This window comes from Nymphaea colorata, chromosome 11 (genome assembly GCF_008831285.2).
Source record: "Nymphaea colorata isolate Beijing-Zhang1983 chromosome 11, ASM883128v2, whole genome shotgun sequence".
Classification (NCBI taxonomy): Eukaryota; Viridiplantae; Streptophyta; class Magnoliopsida; order Nymphaeales; family Nymphaeaceae; genus Nymphaea; species Nymphaea colorata.
Window position 1 is genome coordinate 16,883,268 of NC_045148.1, and position 18,026 is coordinate 16,901,293.

Below are 18,026 nucleotides of genomic sequence, written 5' to 3' on the forward strand. Positions count from 1 at the left end.
CCTGCCAAGCTCGCACAGTCGCTTTTTCATTTTCTAACGAGATTATATGCGTTCTCATACTTGTTCCTATAACAATGGTATCAACTTGTTGAGTTTTAAAATGTGCACGACGATATCATTCGGAAGATCTTTGGAGACTATTTATGCTTAATTAATCATTTATTTATTCTTTTAAAGTAGTACTGTTAAGATAAAGTTCGTTCGAAGTGACTGTTTCTTGCCCAATGTACATATGTGTGTGTCTCTGTGTGTGTGCTTACCCTTTATGATTTGAGAAATTATGAAATGGCAAATTGCCAGTTAGTATCTCCTGCAGTTTCTTAGTTTGCATGTCTGCTGAAAAATGACTTTTTTATAGGTGTGCCTGGACAGACGCAGTAAGGCTATTCATGGATCGCTCGGGCTGAGTGATTGTTCAACCCTGTTGAATCGCATGACCAGGTAGTGGCAAAAGCAATTAGCATACATGAAGCCTCTCTAGTGTGGCTTAACTGTATGGTAGGATCTTGGATTACCAACTTGGGAGATTACAAGAACAACAAAGGATTTTGAAATCAAACAACTTTGTTGAAGCTAAAAAAGAACCCACCATAGATCATTCCATTTTCATTACTGATAAATGTAGAAAAGATCCTTGAACCTTAGAATCATCTTCCTGACTCCATGAGCCAAAATTTTGAGCTGCCATGCCTAATCTTTAACCTCCAACCAGAATAGATCTAGTTGGTTGACAACCAAGATCATTAGTTCAAGATGAAGTCTGGCACTATATGACTGGGCTATATGCTCTAGAAAAAGGCATCGCCCAATTGGTAGAACTTACGACGACCAGTCTAAAGCTAAAACTACTAGAGGGTATCCAAAGGTTAAAGAAACAGAAGCTGCAGAGAGTCGAAAACATAATAGGTCCAGCAGGCTGGTCCTTGAGATGGGACAAGTTATTTAATGAAACGTACAGAGAGTGTGTGTACCCACGAGTGCACGCATTACTTGGCGTTATGTTGTACAAGTTAACCAATATCTTGGAACCCAACAATGGAGTAAGTGTTGAAATTTTTTTTTTTTTTTACCATGACTAGAATGTAGTAGTTTTATTACTCATACCATGACGTGGAGAAACTTGGCTTTTCTTACTTGTCTTTATGTCTTTATGAACCAATAGAATCATAAGTATCTTATACATTCCGGCCCCGAACATGTGGGTGCCCAGAAGACTCAAACGCCGTATAAAAAGAAAGAGAGTAAAGAGCCGTTACCAAATCCAGGAAATGTAAAATCACTTTTACTAAAACACACACCACGGTCGTGGTTAAATGTCGTTCGATTTGAACCTTGAAGTTGCAGGGCGTCGAGATTTTAATACTCAGGGTGCATCTGTTCTACCCAACAGCAATATGAGCTTCTGAGAAAGAAATTAAAAAGGAAATGAGTTGATTATCACGTTATTGGAAGCTGATCTCCAGGAACCATCGCACCCCATGGCCCGAAAAAACGATCTTTCCATGTTCATGTGCTATCTTGAAAGCGTAGCCAATTCTTAAAAGCCGAGACCAACAAGTCGAATAACCACGGCTGAGTTGGTCGATTCGACATCTGTATTCCACCAAATAATGGCACGAAACTTGTCAATCTTCAAGTTTTTTAAACTTTCAGCAGAATGCTGTTCGTTCTTAAATTATTGGAGAGATCGGAGAAAAGAAAAAAAAAATCATCGAAATGGCATCGGGGGATCACTCTCAATAAGAGAAAGATAGCATTCTTTTATAAATTTTTGGGCTGTCACATAAAGAGGAGGGATCTTTACAGGATTCGAGCTACATGTGTATTTTCTCGATGTGGATATTCGGTTATTTACATAATCGCACAGCTTCGCTTGAGTGAATGTTAGAGAGCTTACCCTGCCAGTTGAGCCCAACACTCACTAATCTTGGGCCTCTTTTTCGGCTGGGAAGCGGTCCACAAAGGGAAGGGTGGACCATCTTACTGAGAAACTATGATTTTAAGGGGCAAATCCATTCGCTTAGCTTACATGTATTACATGTACACGTTGTTCTTCATCTTCGTCTTCAGATGTACTAAGTGGTTCATCTGCAGCCCCCTGCACATGAAATTCAATTCAAGTCTTTCATACTTCTATCGACAACAGAAAAAAACAAAAATATTGACAACTATCTTACCTGACGCCGTCTCCTGCGGTAAAACATACTTACTGCACGCACCATTACATAGACAGGAATGAGGACTCCCGCAGTCTTCAACAGAAATAGCTGTGGAAAACCGGCACTTTGAATCATGGTGACACCAACCAGCTAATTCATTCAGCAAAACAGCTGACTGTGGATACTTACTGTTAACATCGTTAATGCGTACTCATCGGATTCACCAATTATGATGGGCAGCGCATGTTTGAGGAGCAGCAGGACTGTGAACTGATATCATTTACAGAAAAAAAGTATTAACATATCAGTCAGCAATCAAACGAAAAACAAGGAACTCAATTAGTTCCAAGAGGTTTGGGTCTCACAATGACAGCCACAGCACGGCAGCATAACGCACTTCTTGTACTAGAAACAGTAAAATCATCATAATCAGAATCCAAAAAGCTGCGGTCAGTTGCAACCATTGCTATAAATTGTGGATTGTGCAAGTCCTGCCTTGAGATTTCCCAACTTCCCCTGAAAGAACAACACCTTGAGAACGAAGTTTTGCAAAGTAGCAGGTGTGCATTCACTTATAGAATAAACATCAAGAAGAAAACATTTTCAAACCAGAAAAAAGAGGTGATTTACCGAAAGTTCATTGGAATGCCACCATAATGGAACATTTGAGGAGGTGCTGTGTAATTGGGCCTGAATGGCTGCATCATAACAGCTTTACTCCGCTCAGTGAAAAGGTCATCTCAAAATAGCATTATAACAATGAATGAACAGAAGTATGAACTATATGGAGCACAGAGACTTCCAAACAGTTAAACTACCTGATGACATATCTCACAAGTGGTGTCTCCCTTCTCATTGCACCACCTCTGAATGCATTTGCGATGCGCATACTGAAAAAGTATATGAAGATGAATTAATTCCACGAAGAACGGAGAAAATATTCAAAAGCCACCATTTTAAGAAAGCACACGTGAACGGAGATTGAGGAAATCGATACGATGGCAAGAAGCCTCTTGGGACTCGAAAACTCAATACAGGAACGCGAGAGTAGAACAAGTTAAGCACCAGCGATATTTCAGCATTTAATACTTCTTGAACTAGCAAATCCGAAAAATTGTCCATTGTTTACAAGCGAAAAGAAGCTATTGAGTGCTTCAACTAAACTAAACAATCGCGTTATAGGTGATGCACACAAAACCTGGCCCCATCAGCTGCTGTTGCAGTCTTCACATCCTTAATTACAGCCCACCGCCTTTGCCATTTTTCTGGTTTATGATACACTATTGGTTGGTTCCTATGTGTACCAGGATCTTTTCGCTTCAGTATTATTTGTTCGCATGCTTCTGATGTTCCATTAGCATCCGTCACATTCTTTTTGACATTATCTTAGAACCACAAAGTAAGCGTTAACCTACCTTAGTAATTCTTCAATCCAAGACGAAAATAAACAACGGGGACGGTCACAAAAGTTCCAACGTTTACAACTGAAGTTCAGGCTTCACGCGTCACAGTTACATGACACAGCAGCTAAGATCCTATTTGAATCATCTCAAGGGTTTCAATTTCAATTAAGATTTTACCAAGGAAAAAAAATCAGACGAAGTAAAGTGAAAAGAAATAAGCAGACAGGTCTACCCAGTCAAATCCAGATTAATTTGAAGATTGGGAAATCTTTCCGGTGTATGGATTTAAAAGAGGTTTCAGGAATACAAACGGACAAGGAAAAGGTGGAAGGAATTACCAACCAGCATCATTCTGCAGTAAAGTGTCTAGGGTATGTAAATAGGTTTTACCATATCAACACAAAATCAAAAGAAAAAAAAAATTACCTTCAGGCTACCACAACAAGCACACGGAGACTCCATGTTGCAGTCATGGTCCTCATCCTGGCAAATCCGGCACTCCACCAATTTGGGCACCGCAGACACAGCATCGCCGTCGCCGGAATTCCATTGTGTGGCCAAACCCGTCGACGATTTCTCGTCCGCCACTTGGATTTGGCTCATGTTTCGGCTCTGGATTGCCGCCTCCAGCGTCGATGCAGTGATCAAACGATCCACCAATAGCACAAAATGATCACCCATCCTGAGAATCGCACTCTCTTCTCAGCTCAGTTTCGTCAGAGAATACCCTGGAAAAGCAAAACCCAATTCTTAGAACAACGCAGATCCCATTGAGAAAGCCCACTTTTTCACCCATATATATGTGAAAGATGAAGATTTTTTTAGAGAAGAAGAATGACCCAGATAAGGAAACGCTTTTCTCTAAGGAGCTTAAGGGTTGGGATATAAGGAAAACAGCTACTTGAGCCATGAGGACCAAGGAAAACAAGGAAGTCGAAGAGAGAAGGCATGGAATGAGAAGCGACTTACAAGTATGGAATTAGGATTCCTTTACCTTCACTTGTGGTAGAATGAAGGGTTCCTTGGGTGTTTGGGCTTTCTGAGGCAGAGAGGGAAAGAGAAGCAAGAGATGGAGTGTGGGATTGTTACTTCTTCAATTTGTTTCCCAGACATCTATAGAGAGAGAGGGAGAGGGAGGAGAAACTGGGGAAGCTGGTGCCTGGTGCTTATATTTTTATTTTCAGTTCTGCTTTGTTTAATTATGGTTTTCCACTAATTCTGCTAAGGTTAGCAAAAATAGGAAAAGAAACAAAATTCGTTTTTTGTCTTATTTAGGTGTTGTGGCTCCTTCTTGTCTAAACATTTGAGCAATAATTTTAACTGGGCATGGTATTGGTGCCCAACCAGGAGCAACAAAATTAAATTTTATAATAAAAAATATAATTATTTAAATTAATTTCACATCATGGGTATTAAGTGGGGGTGCAGGAACATCATGACCACTAAGAACACCACGTTGATCACGACCCCTTTTTTCACCGGTTTTTCCGTTTAAATGGACGCCGGTTCACCTTCCGCTCTTGTTTGTGGTCGCCCTCTTCGCGATCCATGAATCTCTCTCTCTTCTCCAGTAATTCTAAAAAACTGCTAAATGCTACAGTATGAAGAACACCAAACAGATATCATTTGAACATATTTCAGGTACTTTTACTTGTAAAAAGTTCCAATCTTTATGCTTTTGTTTCCCTTGCATTTGAAGAGACAATTTTTCTGTCTTCTACCCAAAGAAAAGAAACACTTGTGTTTTCAGTTTTTTTGTTTTTTGTTTTTTTTTTGTGGATGGCAAACTCAAAAACCGAACTACTGTTAATTGTTACCCTCATCTATTCCGTTGAAGACAGATCCCAGTTGAGTGTGATCATGCATTGAAGTAATGTCCTCTGTTTTATAAGCGCCATTAAGTTTTTCTATTATCATATAAACCTTCCAAGAATCATACCACTTAGTAAGCCTAGCCGTTGAAGGTAAAAATCTAAGCAAAATTGCAAGAAAGTAATAACATATAGTCGAAATTTCCCAAAAAACAAAAAAGAGCCTCTTTTGGAGGTTAAAGGCAGAGGTTGGCCACTCTCCATTTTCTGCTAAACACCTAGCGCTATGCTACTCTATGGTCTCCCTTTAAATGGTAAACAAGGGCACTTTGCTCTATTCTTGGATAAAGAAAGATTAAAAGATCAATTTTAGGACTACTCGTGGTTTGAAGCTATCAAAAGTTGCTTTGTCAGATTTAATGACCAAAATACTGGACTGCTTTCTGCAACTTGCTTCCACCTTAGGCATGTTCTTCCGAAAACTGAACTTATTTTCATTCAATTAGACTTGGTAAATGCGTGCAACAGAGGCTTTGCTTGGACTTGGCGCTTTCATCTCAAAACAGAAGTCCGCTATGTTATCCGCAACTCATCTTTCTATATGATCAGTTGGCATTTCCATCTGTAAACTGTAATATTACCTTGCTGTAATGTAATATATTATGATATCAAATATATGTTTAAACAAGCTCATATGAATCGTCCATGCTCAACAGAAATCAACAAAGCACTTGTCTCGCTTGCTTAGTACACAAATTGCTCGGTTTGATTACTAAATCCAACTTAAACACTTGTTTCTAATTAGATGATCTAACCAGTCATTGGAAAAGACATATAATAGGCATTGGAGGAGGTTGGGAAAAGAGGACTTCGACTTTCACTGGAGCAATGAGATTTTCTTCCACTCACCAAAAGTCTTTACGCACCACATGAGGGACAGATGACGGAGATTGAACCATGCTTTGAAACAAGAGTCCTAGTTTCACTTTACTTGACAAAATGTTTGACATACATCAATCCCTATACAATGATTGAACGCCAACATTACTTCCCCCAGAGACTTAAACGGATCGGGCATCGTATGCTTTGTAGAACAATAAATTTGGATTTTGACATGCAGTTTTTTATTCAAATTTGGATTGAAAGAAGACTGAGACGTCATTGCGTATAAAAGCTGGATCTTACACTACTTCGGTTGAATTTGGTTCCAGAAAGTAGAGTTCAAATCTGAGACTGAATGCGAATCCAATTAGATAGGGTCTGAATAAATCAAATACAGTAAATGACGGATCCAATCTGAATCAGTGAACTTTGCCCTTCCTCTTGGTAAACCTTAGTAACTCATGAAAGGTGATACACCAAAACAAAGTTGCATAAAAGCTTCAAGTTATATAGTGAATGCTTAGGGATAGGCTCTAGACCTTTATTATCCTAAATAATTGATACAAACGACGTAAAGCATCTAAGTTAAAAAGAAGTTAGAAAGTTCAATATTCAAAGCACAAAATTCTTTAGGCAAGTGTGGGGCCAGGGGCGGAACCAGGGGAGGTGGTGAAAGGAGCCTCGGCCATGTCAATATTTTCAAATTATAATTCAGCTCCCTTCACGAAAAAATATCCTTCACGAAAAAATATTGGCTCCTCTCCCAGTGACTTTGTGTTAGGTAGGCTCAAGTGAAGCTGGTTATATACACCCCTTTCTCAAGTCATAAAAAGAGAAAACCCCTTAACAAGAACAAAAAAAAAGTAGTGAAAAAATTAAAAGTTCCAAAACAAAAATATTTCTTTTTAAAAAGTCTCTAAAATACCTTAACTTACTCTCTCTCTCTCCCTCTCTCTCCCTCTCTCTCTCTCTCTCTCTCTCTCTCTCTCTGTCTCAAAAAGGCACAGTTAAATGAAGACAAATGGAATCAAGACATAGCGAGAGTGCAGCTCTTGGTCATCCACCTACTCTCAAACATCCAGAAGAAAAACAAAACTCGGGTTTTTTTTAAAAGAAAAAGGAAAACCAGAACTCTTAAAAATAGCTTTTTTTTAAGCTTTTATAATTTTATAAGGCGAAATATTATTTTAAAAAATGAAAAAGTTTATGGTAGGACATGTATATGTATATTTTTGTAACTTGGGTTGGCTTTCTAGAGCCAAACAAGTCCATTGAATTTGTTGTTGGGGGAGTGGATGTATAGTGGGGCATGCTCAATTGAAAGATGTTGAAGAAAAGGATTTGTGTTATCCGTTTGGTTGGTTGATTTGGCTAACAACTTGGCTTCTGAGAGCGACTTAGACGATTTTATGTGGACTCGCTTGGCTCACGTCCTTGTTGATCAGATCACATCACGTCGCTCATCATCTATGCTTGCTTGCAGATTAGAGGAATAGATGGACAAGGGGATGAGCAGATTAGCAGCACGTCAACTATCATCTGCTAAATATCATCTGCCAATTTGTGGTTGATATCCATAAATTAAAAGAGTGGTTGTTAATAAAAGCATTAATAAAAACCCATGTTTATAATCAACGCAGATATGGGCATGTGCTCATGCGTTCGTGCATGCCATTCTGATCAGTTCCGTGAATGTGTTCTCCACTTTTCAAGTTCTTTTTATAATTTATTTAAATATGTCTATTTGTGGGACATTGGGTCCCCATATCTACTTGGAAATTAACGAAAAGGATGAACCACAATATGCATAGCTGATGAGAATGCCGAACCTGCAAAAAAAGCAGAAAATCAAATTTGTTAAAAGAAAAGATGATGTAGGGGTAAGTATAGATGGGACATATTGGTTCTTTTATTCACACACTGCACACACCCGACCTGATAAAGAGTTGGGGTTCGGGCAGCGCTATAACTTGCAATTGCGGCATGAACACAGCCCGACACCTAAAATCCGAGCTCGGGTTTGGCCCGGCTCAGCCCAATTATAACAAAAGATATATTTTTAATTATAAAAAATACATAAACATAATTAATCATAATAAAATATATCTAATTATATATATATTAATACAAATAATATTAAAAAAGAAATATTGGGCCAACCCGGGCCCGATACCGGTACTGAGCTTGGTGCTGAGCATTAATAACATAGTCTCTCTCTCTCCCTGTCTCTCTCTCTCCCTCCCTCTCTCTCTCTCTCATATTATCTCTAAATTATCCTTGAAGTTAGTATAATGGGATTGAGTAAGAGCTTCTAGTGACCAACCTGGGATTGAGTAAGAGCTTGGAGTGACCAGCCTTATTTTTTTAATCTTTGAAGGTCAACTCTCTATGCTGCAAAAATAGGACTACCAACACACAAGTTGAAGTGCGGTGGAGCTTCATTTGGAAGAACCAAAAGCAAGTCCTATATCTTGAGGGATGAGGTCTTGACTTCGGCCTTCTTTGATGGGTGGGTCAAACCCCATTCACTTGAATTATCTTTATCTATTATTTCTGCTAAAAATCATATTAACTTACAACAAAAATCAATTGGCACGGTTGTTAGTGCTAGATTTTTCATAGTTATTCTTGAAAGCACTTTGTCTTCGTTTATATTGAATTAATCGTCTGAGGGAACTTTTGCTAAAATAAACAGCTGCATGATCCTTTTTAATTTTTAAATGTGGATAGTCTGTGCTTTAACGAGGGATATCTGACTTGAGGGGATTCGTTATGGCTCAGGGAAAAAAAATGTAAATAAATAAAAGACCGATACTTAATTTTAAAATCTGACAAGCACCATCATAAAAATACTCTTTTATTGGGAGTAAAAGAAAGTGAGCCTCAAACAATTAGATGGCCGACCAAAAACAAAAAAAACTTTTCTGGTACACCACCAAGCAGGAATAGAGTGATAAAATAGCAGTGAATTGCATTCAACATCATAAAACGTGTCATTCAGGAAGAGGGAAAGTGTCTCCACTCGAGAGGCAGATGCAACCATTCGCAGAATTCAATTCAAATTTGTCTTATTTATAGGGAGTCTGCACAAACCTATCTCTAGCACCACCTACTCTAGAAAAAATTATTCAACGAAAATGCTTCTATGGTCACAAAAGTATCTTCAGTTAACACTTACGTGTGTTTTTTTATGAAAAATAACTCGAAAGAGCATTAAATGTGTGAACCTTCTTCACAGTGGCAATAAATTAAACACTATGTCAAACACTATTTGCGACAGTTCACAGGTTAGAAGCCCATAGCTTGAACATGCATACTCATGGGAGTCGAACAATCTTCGTTATGATTCTGTCATTACTAGTAGAACCTATGACGTTTGCTAGAGATACGGAGAAAGAAGGTGAAAATTCTCACCTGCTCCATCCCAACATTGAATCATTCATGGCGCCAACTCGCAGTAAAGAGAAGACAGTCTACCTCTATCTTGGCAGTACATGCTAATAGCTTCACCAGCAGCAGCCAAATGGTGAGCTCAATGGCGGATTCTCTTTAAAATATGTCTTGATATATAACGACCTTAGAAGTTTGCTCTTCCATATGAATGCTTAATTTGCTCTTCCATTATATATATGTATATATATGCATGGCAGTTTTCTGTTGTTGGTCATTCAATGATTTTGGTTTGGTGGTTGGCAAAATAAAGCCTTCACCAAGTTGATTCGACTTTAATGGGAAAGAAAACTTGCATGTCATAGTCAAACAGTGTCGAAAGTTTAAATTTAATATATAATCTAAGAGCATGTCCCCACTCCCTCTTGACTTTTACCAACACTGGCAGGTGGGTGCGCTCGCTTGTAACTTTTTCCCTGTCTAGTGAGTTGCCAAATTAAAATTCAAATTGCTGTTCAAAGTCAATCGAGCAATAAATAGAGTTAGGTTCTTCCAGAGTCAAGAATCAGGTCCTTTCTTTCTTTGTCTACTGGTGTCTAGGATGATTGCCTCACCTGCTTCTTAATGTCTGCAATATTCTTTATTCAACAAGAAACTATTGCATAGCTTCAAGAGGAAGAAGTGTACGGACTTTTAAAATTAATTGCCATCAAATCTTATGAGAAAATATTATAAGGCCTTTTGAATTCAAACCTGCCTTACATCATCCCTTCATCACAAGAAGCTTGTTTTCTTGATTCTTATTTGGTAGGTTGGAAGAAAGCGTTCAATTGTTTCCTTTGCACGCTAGGTCAAGGCAAAAGCTTTACCATCATCATCTAACATTGTAGGAGTCTGTTGTTAGCAAAACCCTTCATCTCCATCTTTACCAATGTTGACAGACACCTATGAAGGCAGCAAACACATAGTCGTGGGATTCAAACTTGTGATGTTCTTTCAATTTGGTGACGCTTACAAGTAATAAGGCCCGTGCTGCCAGTAATACTTACTTCATAATTTACTTGCAAGTTTTAATGGTTCTAATATTAATGGTGTGGAATTAAATCGTATGGTATATTTCTCCCTCCTCCCTCCCTTTTCCCTGTGAAAATATAGTCCAGAAGGAAGTGGATATACTCTGTTTGATTGTAATCTCCACAGGAAACTGCAAGTACTCTAGCAAAGTACCTCCAGATTGGTGGCTCTAGATTTGTTATGTACCAACTTGGTGGAATACTTCACAGGCCACAGTTGTCCTATGTAAAGAGCCTCTGTGAGCTAAAATCCAACATAAGCATGTAAACGTATTACTATCAAGTATCAACCCCTCTATTGTGAAATACTGTGACGGCTCATTTTCAGATTATGACAAGATCGATGAAGATCCCATTCATTGCGAACTACCAACTGACAGAAAACTGTGAGAAGAGTAAAATCCAAAGGGCCCGTGGAACTTTGAATTTGTCTTGTCAACATGAAGCATGAGCCGTTAGTCCTCCGTAGCCTTAGGTAACAAGTGGATTTTATTTAATGAGAGCCTCCTTTGGAGTCTGATGTAACTCACTGTGTCGATTACAAAATTTCTGTGAAGTTATTTTCCAGAGCAGTAGTAAAAGAAAGGTTCTGCTTGTCTGCTTCTCATGCGAGGCTAATGGAATTCTAAATACCACCTTCAACATTTTGCCGCTTCCATGTAATTATTTAATAGATTGGCTCCCCGAGGATCCTAATATTCTCAAGTTCCCATATGTTGAGGCGTTTCCATTAAGATTGGAAAATCTTCCCCACCTCCACACGTGAGAATGGAAACTAATTGCAGGCAGAATATTCAACCATGGAGAAATGGACGTATCTATAGACCAGCACGCGTCACGCTAGGTAAAAGGACATTGAATCATTGATGCTTCCAACTTGAAAACTGTACATGATGAGTCGGATCTGGTCCCTAAAATCAAGAATCACAGAAACCCATAACCTGGATGCAACCCAATTGGCTTCTATACTGACCCATTCCATTATTGGCCATTCTCCCTTCTAATTAGGGAGCACTTGGCAGCAGTCGTTCATGTGCTCTACAGATAAAAGCTCCAGATAGCGTGTAAATTAGATGTGCTTTGATGTTTCAAAAGGACTCTGGATTTCCTTTTGGGGTAAAGAAGATAGTGCACCAAAGTGCCTTTTGTGACTTGTGTGTGAGAAAGAGACTGGACTGGACTGGTTGGTGATCATTGTTTTTCTCTGTTGGTGTTGTGCATGTTTTTACTTTGCATCTGAAAGTTATGAAATGCAGACGACAGGAGATTAAGAAAAACAGGAAAAATAATAGAACAGAATTACCATTAGTTGGGATCTAGTAAAAAGTTTACCCCGATACATATAGCATAGCTGGTCGGTCTGAAGAACATGTAGACAATACATCTTTGGTTTGATTCTCATAGATGTTATTCTTATAAACTGCAAATAATGACATGCGATATTTAAACCGAATGGTGTATCATAAGACCACTCAAGACCCAAATCAACCCTAAACCTTAGGGACAGGGGGAAAGTTTATGTGGTCCAATTGATATAAATCAAGGTTTTAAGTCGTCGTTTATTTTCTGCAAGGGTGAGTTTCAAACTTACCAAACCTTAAACTTTTATAACCGTTGGTCATCGTAGAAGTCTGTGTGGAAGTTGGAATTCGATGACTCGAGGGTTTGTCTTTATCAATTCGAAATGGCAAATAAGTTTTAATTTTATCTTGTGGGTTTTCCTTAATGCAACCTAAAAGAATGATCACCTCTTTATGGTGACGTTGGTTTATAAAGCAACCTGACGATGAACCACAAGGGTCACAGTTTTACAGTCTTCCCGTAGCCTTTTATTGATAGATACAAACAGCAAAGCACTCATTACTTTCCGATGGCATCGGGCCACGCACGTGTTCTGTGAAATTAACAGTAAGAAAGAAGAAGAAGAGGCTCAAGAGGAAGAATCGTATGTTCTGTACTTTGTTATTGACAACTTTCTATCTTAAAATACACAGTAGCAAGAAATTAGGGACATGGAGTTACAACGGATTCTCTGTTACAACAGAATTGGAAACAATATCTTGACTAATAAAGAAGATTTTATTTTCAAAATTCTAACGGTTTCGACAGTCATCCTACACTCCCCTTCAAGTTGGAGTGTGCAGATCTATGACACCCAACTTGGCCTTCAAGCTTTGAAACATATCTCTGCCCAATGGTTCTGTAAAAATATCAGTCAGCTGCAATGACGTGGACACATGCTGAGGTTGAATTATTTTTTGTTGAACCTTCTCTCGAACAAAATGACAATCCAATTCTATATGTTTTGTTCGTTCATGGAAAACTGGACTTTTGGAGATATACAAGGCTGCTTGATTGTCACAATATAGACTTATTGGTTTGTGATGGTGTACATCCAAATCCTTTAATAGTGCCTTCAACCATACAATTTTGCATGCAGCAGTAGCCATCGCTCGATATTCCGCTTTTGCGGATGATCTGGCTACGGTAGTTTGCTTCTTTGACTTCCATGAGATTGGACTTTTGCCAAGAAAAACCACAAAACCACTTACTGATTTTCGACTTGAAGGACAGCTCGCCCAATCAGAATCACAATACGCTCTTAACTGCATTTCACTAGATGATGATAGAAAGATACCTTTTCCAGGAGATGATTTTAAGTATCTTAGTATGCGAAGAGCTGCTTCATAATGTGGAAGTCGTGATGATTGCATGAATTGACTTAACGTATGAACTGAATATGTTATCTCTGGACGAGTAATAGTCAAATAGATCAAGCGCCCTACTAACCTTCGATACAAAGCTGGATCTTTAATCGGTTCACGTTCATCTGGAGTTAGTTTCAGTTTTTGATCCATAGGAAACTCGGCTGGTTTTGCTCCTAATAGACCAGCGTCAGAAAGAATCTCCAATGCATACTTTCTTTGATTTAAAAATATCCCGGATGGCGCTCGAGCAACCTCAATTCCTACGAAATACTTGAGATTTCCTAGATCTTTTATATGGAATCTGGAGTGTAAAAAGATGTTGATTGAAGAAATACCATGCTCATCATTTCCTGTAATAATAAGATCATCCACATACACTAGGATAGCAATAAACTGATTTCCAGAGTGCCGAGTGAATAATGTGTAATCTGCATTGGATTGAATAAAATGAGCATCCTTAAGGGCAGTCATGAGCTTGTAAAACCAGTTACGTGGTGATTGTTTAAGTCCGTATAAGGACTTATGGAGCCGACAAACAGTAGTACTGGAATACTCCTCCTCACGAAGAAGGCCTGGAGGAATGGTCATATAAACTTCTTCGTGCAGATCCCCATGTATGAATGCATTACTAACGTCCATTTGATATAGGGGCCATTGACGAGTTGCAGCAACCGCAAGTAAAGTCCTCATGGTAGTAAGCTTGGCGACTGGAGCAAAAGTCTCATGAAAATCGATACCCTCAATTTGAGTATACCCTTTTGCTACAAGTCGGGCTTTGTAGCGTTCGATGGTACCATCAGACCTCCGTGTGACTTTATATACCCAATGACATCCAATTGGGTTTTTATTTGGAGGTAGGGTAGTAAGAGACCAAGTGGTATTTTGTTGGAGAGCGTGGATCTCATCAGCCATAGCTTGGCGCCAGTGTTGATGTTGCACCGCTTTCGCATACGAGCTAGGTTCAGCATCACTCAAAATAGAGGTCAAAAAAGCAAAGTGTGGTGGGGAAAACTTAGAATGGTAAAGATAATTCTGAATGGGATACCGTGTACCTGAAGATGGGGTCATGGAGTGAGGATCCTTAGGCATCGAATCTGATACCATCACGTTTGAGCACACATACTGACTGAGATAGGAAGGTGGGTGTCTTGGGCAACTTGATTTTCGTATGGTGGGTTGAGGTTGGGATGAAATGGAAGAATTATGATGATTGACTGGTTCAGTACAAACGAGATGGGTAGGTGGAATGGGTGGTGACATTGGTGGAACTGGCTCATGCGCACTTACAATTGGAGAGTCACGTTCTTCACTCACATAGTCTTCTTGTGGTGTTGGCAACACAGGTGAGTTCAAACCATCATCATTTTGAAATTAGAATGGGAACCGGTCTTCATAAAATACCACATCACGACTTATAAAAATTTCTTTGGAGTCAAGATTGTAGACTTTATATCCTTTTTTATTTGAAGGATATCCTACAAAAATGCATCTATATGCACGTGTGGTAAATTTATCTCGGTGTGCACTCATATTTCGAGCATAACATAGACATCCAAAAACACGCAAATCTTCATAGATGGGCTTTTTATGAAACAATAGTTTAAAAGGAGATTTATTATTCAAAATAGGGGATGGGAGACGATTAATCAAGAATGTGGCTGTTAAAATGCATTCGCCCCAAAATTTAATAGGTAGGTGTGCATGAAAACGAAGCGCTCAGGCGACTTCAAGTAAGTGACGATGTTTTCTTTCAACTCTTCCATTTTGTTGTGGTGTCGCAACACATGAAGTTTGGTGTTCTATCCCATGTATATAAAGAAATTCTTGCATATTATTTGCGATAAATTTTGAACCATTATCACTTCGAAGACATTTAATTTTGGTATGAAATTGGTTTTCTACCATAGCATGGAACCGAGTGAAACAAGAAAAGGTTTCAGACTTAAAGCGCATCAAGAAGACCCAAGTTGCATGAGAGAAATCATCAACTATAGTGAGGAAATAGTGTGCTCCAGGATGTGAGGGCGTGGCATATCCTCCCCAAATATCGCAGTGAAGCAATGCAAATAGGAAACTTGCTCTACTACTACTATGAAAAAAGGGCAAGCAGGAGAACTTAGCTTTATGACAAGCATCACATAGAAATTCATGCTTGGAAATAAGAACATCAGAATTCAAAGATTGAGTTTTGTCAAACGAAGGGTGTCCAAGTCTCATATGCCAAACAAGAGATTTATTAAGAGAAGAAACGGAAAGAGCATGAGAACTGGCCGGTAATCGTAGATGGTACAATCCGCCACATAAGCTACCCACTCCAATCAGCCTCTTCGACAAACGGTCCTGAAAGAGACAGCAAGATGAGAGAAAAACAGCAGCATAGTCAGTGGTTTTGGTGAGTTTAGGAATTGACGATAGATTGTATTTAAATTCTGGTATGTAAAGGACGTCTATAAGTATGAGATTCGGCTGGAGTTTAATGGTTCCTGTATGAGTAGCTGAAAGTTGCTGGCCATTTGGAAGAATAATAAGACGCACTTTGGGTAGAGGAATGACATTGGACATCAAATGAAGTTGGGGAGTCATATGGTCTGAGGCTCTGGTATCAATAATCCATGGTAAATGATTGGAGAAATTGAGTGTATGCTTACCTGCGACGTTTGCGGCAGCAGGTTTATCATCAGCACTAAGCCATGCCGTTAATTTGCTGAGTTGATCTTCAGTCAATTGGGAGAGAACTGTTGCAGCAGTAGTGACATTTGCCGAGGATCCATTTTGAGTGTGTCCGCCTTTAGCCATTTCAGGTGAAGCTTTAGATTTTGGATGGTTAGGCGGGTAGCCATGTAATGCATAACAGCGTGCTTGGATATGCCCAAGTTGTCCACAATGGTCACATTTTGGACGTGGCCTGTTCCTAGTGTACTGCTGTCCTCTTGGCTGAAAGTTTTTGTTAAAAGAAGGTAGTGAGTTTACTGCTAACGCAGTATTTTCAGAACTTAAGAGTTGTGGAACTAGTAGTCGCCGAGTTTCCTCTTGCAGCACAAGGGAGTAAACCTTGTTAATATTGGGTAATGGATCTTTGGCAAGAATCTGGCTTCTAATGTTGCCATACGATTCATTGAGTCTCATCAAAAATTGATACACTTTCTCACGATCTTGATAGAAATTGAACTCTTTAAAAGCACCACATGAGCATGTAGGCACAGTAGAATATGAAGCAATTTCATCCTATAAAGTCTTTAGACGAGTAAAATAATTTGGTAAGGAGCATTGCTCTTGTCATAGATCAGAAACCATCTTCTTCAATTGGTAAATACGAGAAGCATTACCTTGAGAAAAACGATCTTGTAGGTCATTCCATACCTCACGAGCCTCATTGGCATAGATAACACTGTCAACGATTTCCTTTGAGAGTGAGTTGAGAAGCCATGAATGTACCAGATCATTGCAGCGGATCCAAGCTTTATGGTCTGGACTGTTTAGTGGAGGTTTGGGAATGGAACCATCAATGAACCCAAATTTGTTCTTTGCACTTAAGGCCGTCTTCATTGCTCTCTGCCATGTTGCATAGTTGTCACCGACTAAAGGACTGGTCACAAGGATAGCACCAGGATTATCCGAGTGGTGCAGGAGAAAGGGTGACGTGTTGGCTTCAATTTGATCATCACCATTATTATGAACACCCGATGCGTTAGCCATGAGAGCAGGATGAAAAACAGGGCACAGCAGAATGAAGAACAAGGCACAAAGCAGAGAAACAAGAGAGTAGAAAGCCAACTCTCTTACCCACACGGGTGCTCTGATACCATGTGAAATTAACAGTAAGAAAGAAGAAGAAGAGGCTCAAGAGGAAGAATCGTATGTTCTGTACTTTGTTATTGACAACTTTCTATCTTAATATACACAGTAGCAAGAAATTAGGGATATGGAGTTACAACGGATTCTCTGTTACAACAGAATTGGAAACAATATCATGACTAATAAAGAAGATTTTATTTTCAAAATTCTAACGGTTTCGGCAGTCATCCTACATGTTCATAGTCATCGGTCTGTGTACAGTGCCTTCGTGGGGACAGCCCTTACATGGCTGTTCATGTGAGAGATTGAGAGAGACCTTTGGACTTCGGAGTTCCGGTAGCAATTCCCTGTGATCCATGTAACTAACCTTTAATATAATGTTCATATTTACGCAGCTTTAATAAATGATGATCAGAATCTTTCTCATGTGGAGATACAGAGATTAATAGTTCTCTAAGATCTGCACCAAGCCCAGATCTACTGTTTTTAGGTCTGTTTTTATATGAGATATGCACACAAACAGACGCATGTTCTCTCTCTCTCTCTCTCTCTCTCCCCCCCCCCCCCGACCTGATTCCGTTTGGATTGTCCAATTACATTACATTTAGATTGCCGACATCCAGCATATGGTCCAGCCTGTGCCAGCAGTTGTTGAACCCGCTAGACAATTTCTTGTGGTTGTTAAGATTTTTCAATGTAGTTTGGCCATGCTTGATGCGGGTGTTACAGCCTAATTGGTTCAACCAATGAGAAATTAGTTCACAATTTAACGGTGAAATTTTTTTTCACGTTTTTAACGGTTTTT

The 18,026-nt window shown here is 39.2% G+C and overlaps 2 protein-coding genes across 4 annotated transcripts; both read right to left on the reverse strand.

Annotated features, from left to right (window-relative positions):
- Positions 1–1,740: 1,740 nt before the first annotated feature.
- Positions 1,741–4,712, reverse strand: LOC116263910 (uncharacterized). 3 transcript variants are annotated; one of them, XM_031643732.2, is made up of 8 exons: positions 4,532–4,712; positions 3,989–4,290; positions 2,978–3,049; positions 2,790–2,857; positions 2,525–2,675; positions 2,349–2,429; positions 2,178–2,267; positions 1,741–2,098 (listed from the first exon to the last, which is right to left on the reverse strand). In XM_031643732.2, exons 2-8 carry the CDS (start codon positions 4,241–4,243, stop codon positions 2,021–2,023), a joined length of 795 nt encoding a protein of 264 aa, XP_031499592.1. In that variant the 5' UTR covers positions 4,244–4,290; positions 4,532–4,712; the 3' UTR covers positions 1,741–2,020. The 3 variants fall into 3 exon arrangements, with proteins under 3 accessions (XP_031499592.1, XP_031499593.1, XP_031499594.1); XM_031643733.2 differs by having other exon boundaries at positions 4,557–4,711; XM_031643734.2 differs by lacking the exon at positions 4,532–4,712 and adding an exon at positions 4,402–4,527.
- A 10,933-nt stretch (positions 4,713–15,645) lies between these two features.
- On the reverse strand, positions 15,646–16,591 carry LOC116264966 (uncharacterized). The gene is made up of 2 exons (XM_031645449.2): positions 16,075–16,591; positions 15,646–15,766 (listed from the first exon to the last, which is right to left on the reverse strand). Exons 1-2 carry the CDS (start codon positions 16,550–16,552, stop codon positions 15,732–15,734), a joined length of 513 nt encoding a protein of 170 aa, XP_031501309.1. The 5' UTR covers positions 16,553–16,591; the 3' UTR covers positions 15,646–15,731.
- Between the last annotated feature and the right edge of the window lie 1,435 nt (positions 16,592–18,026).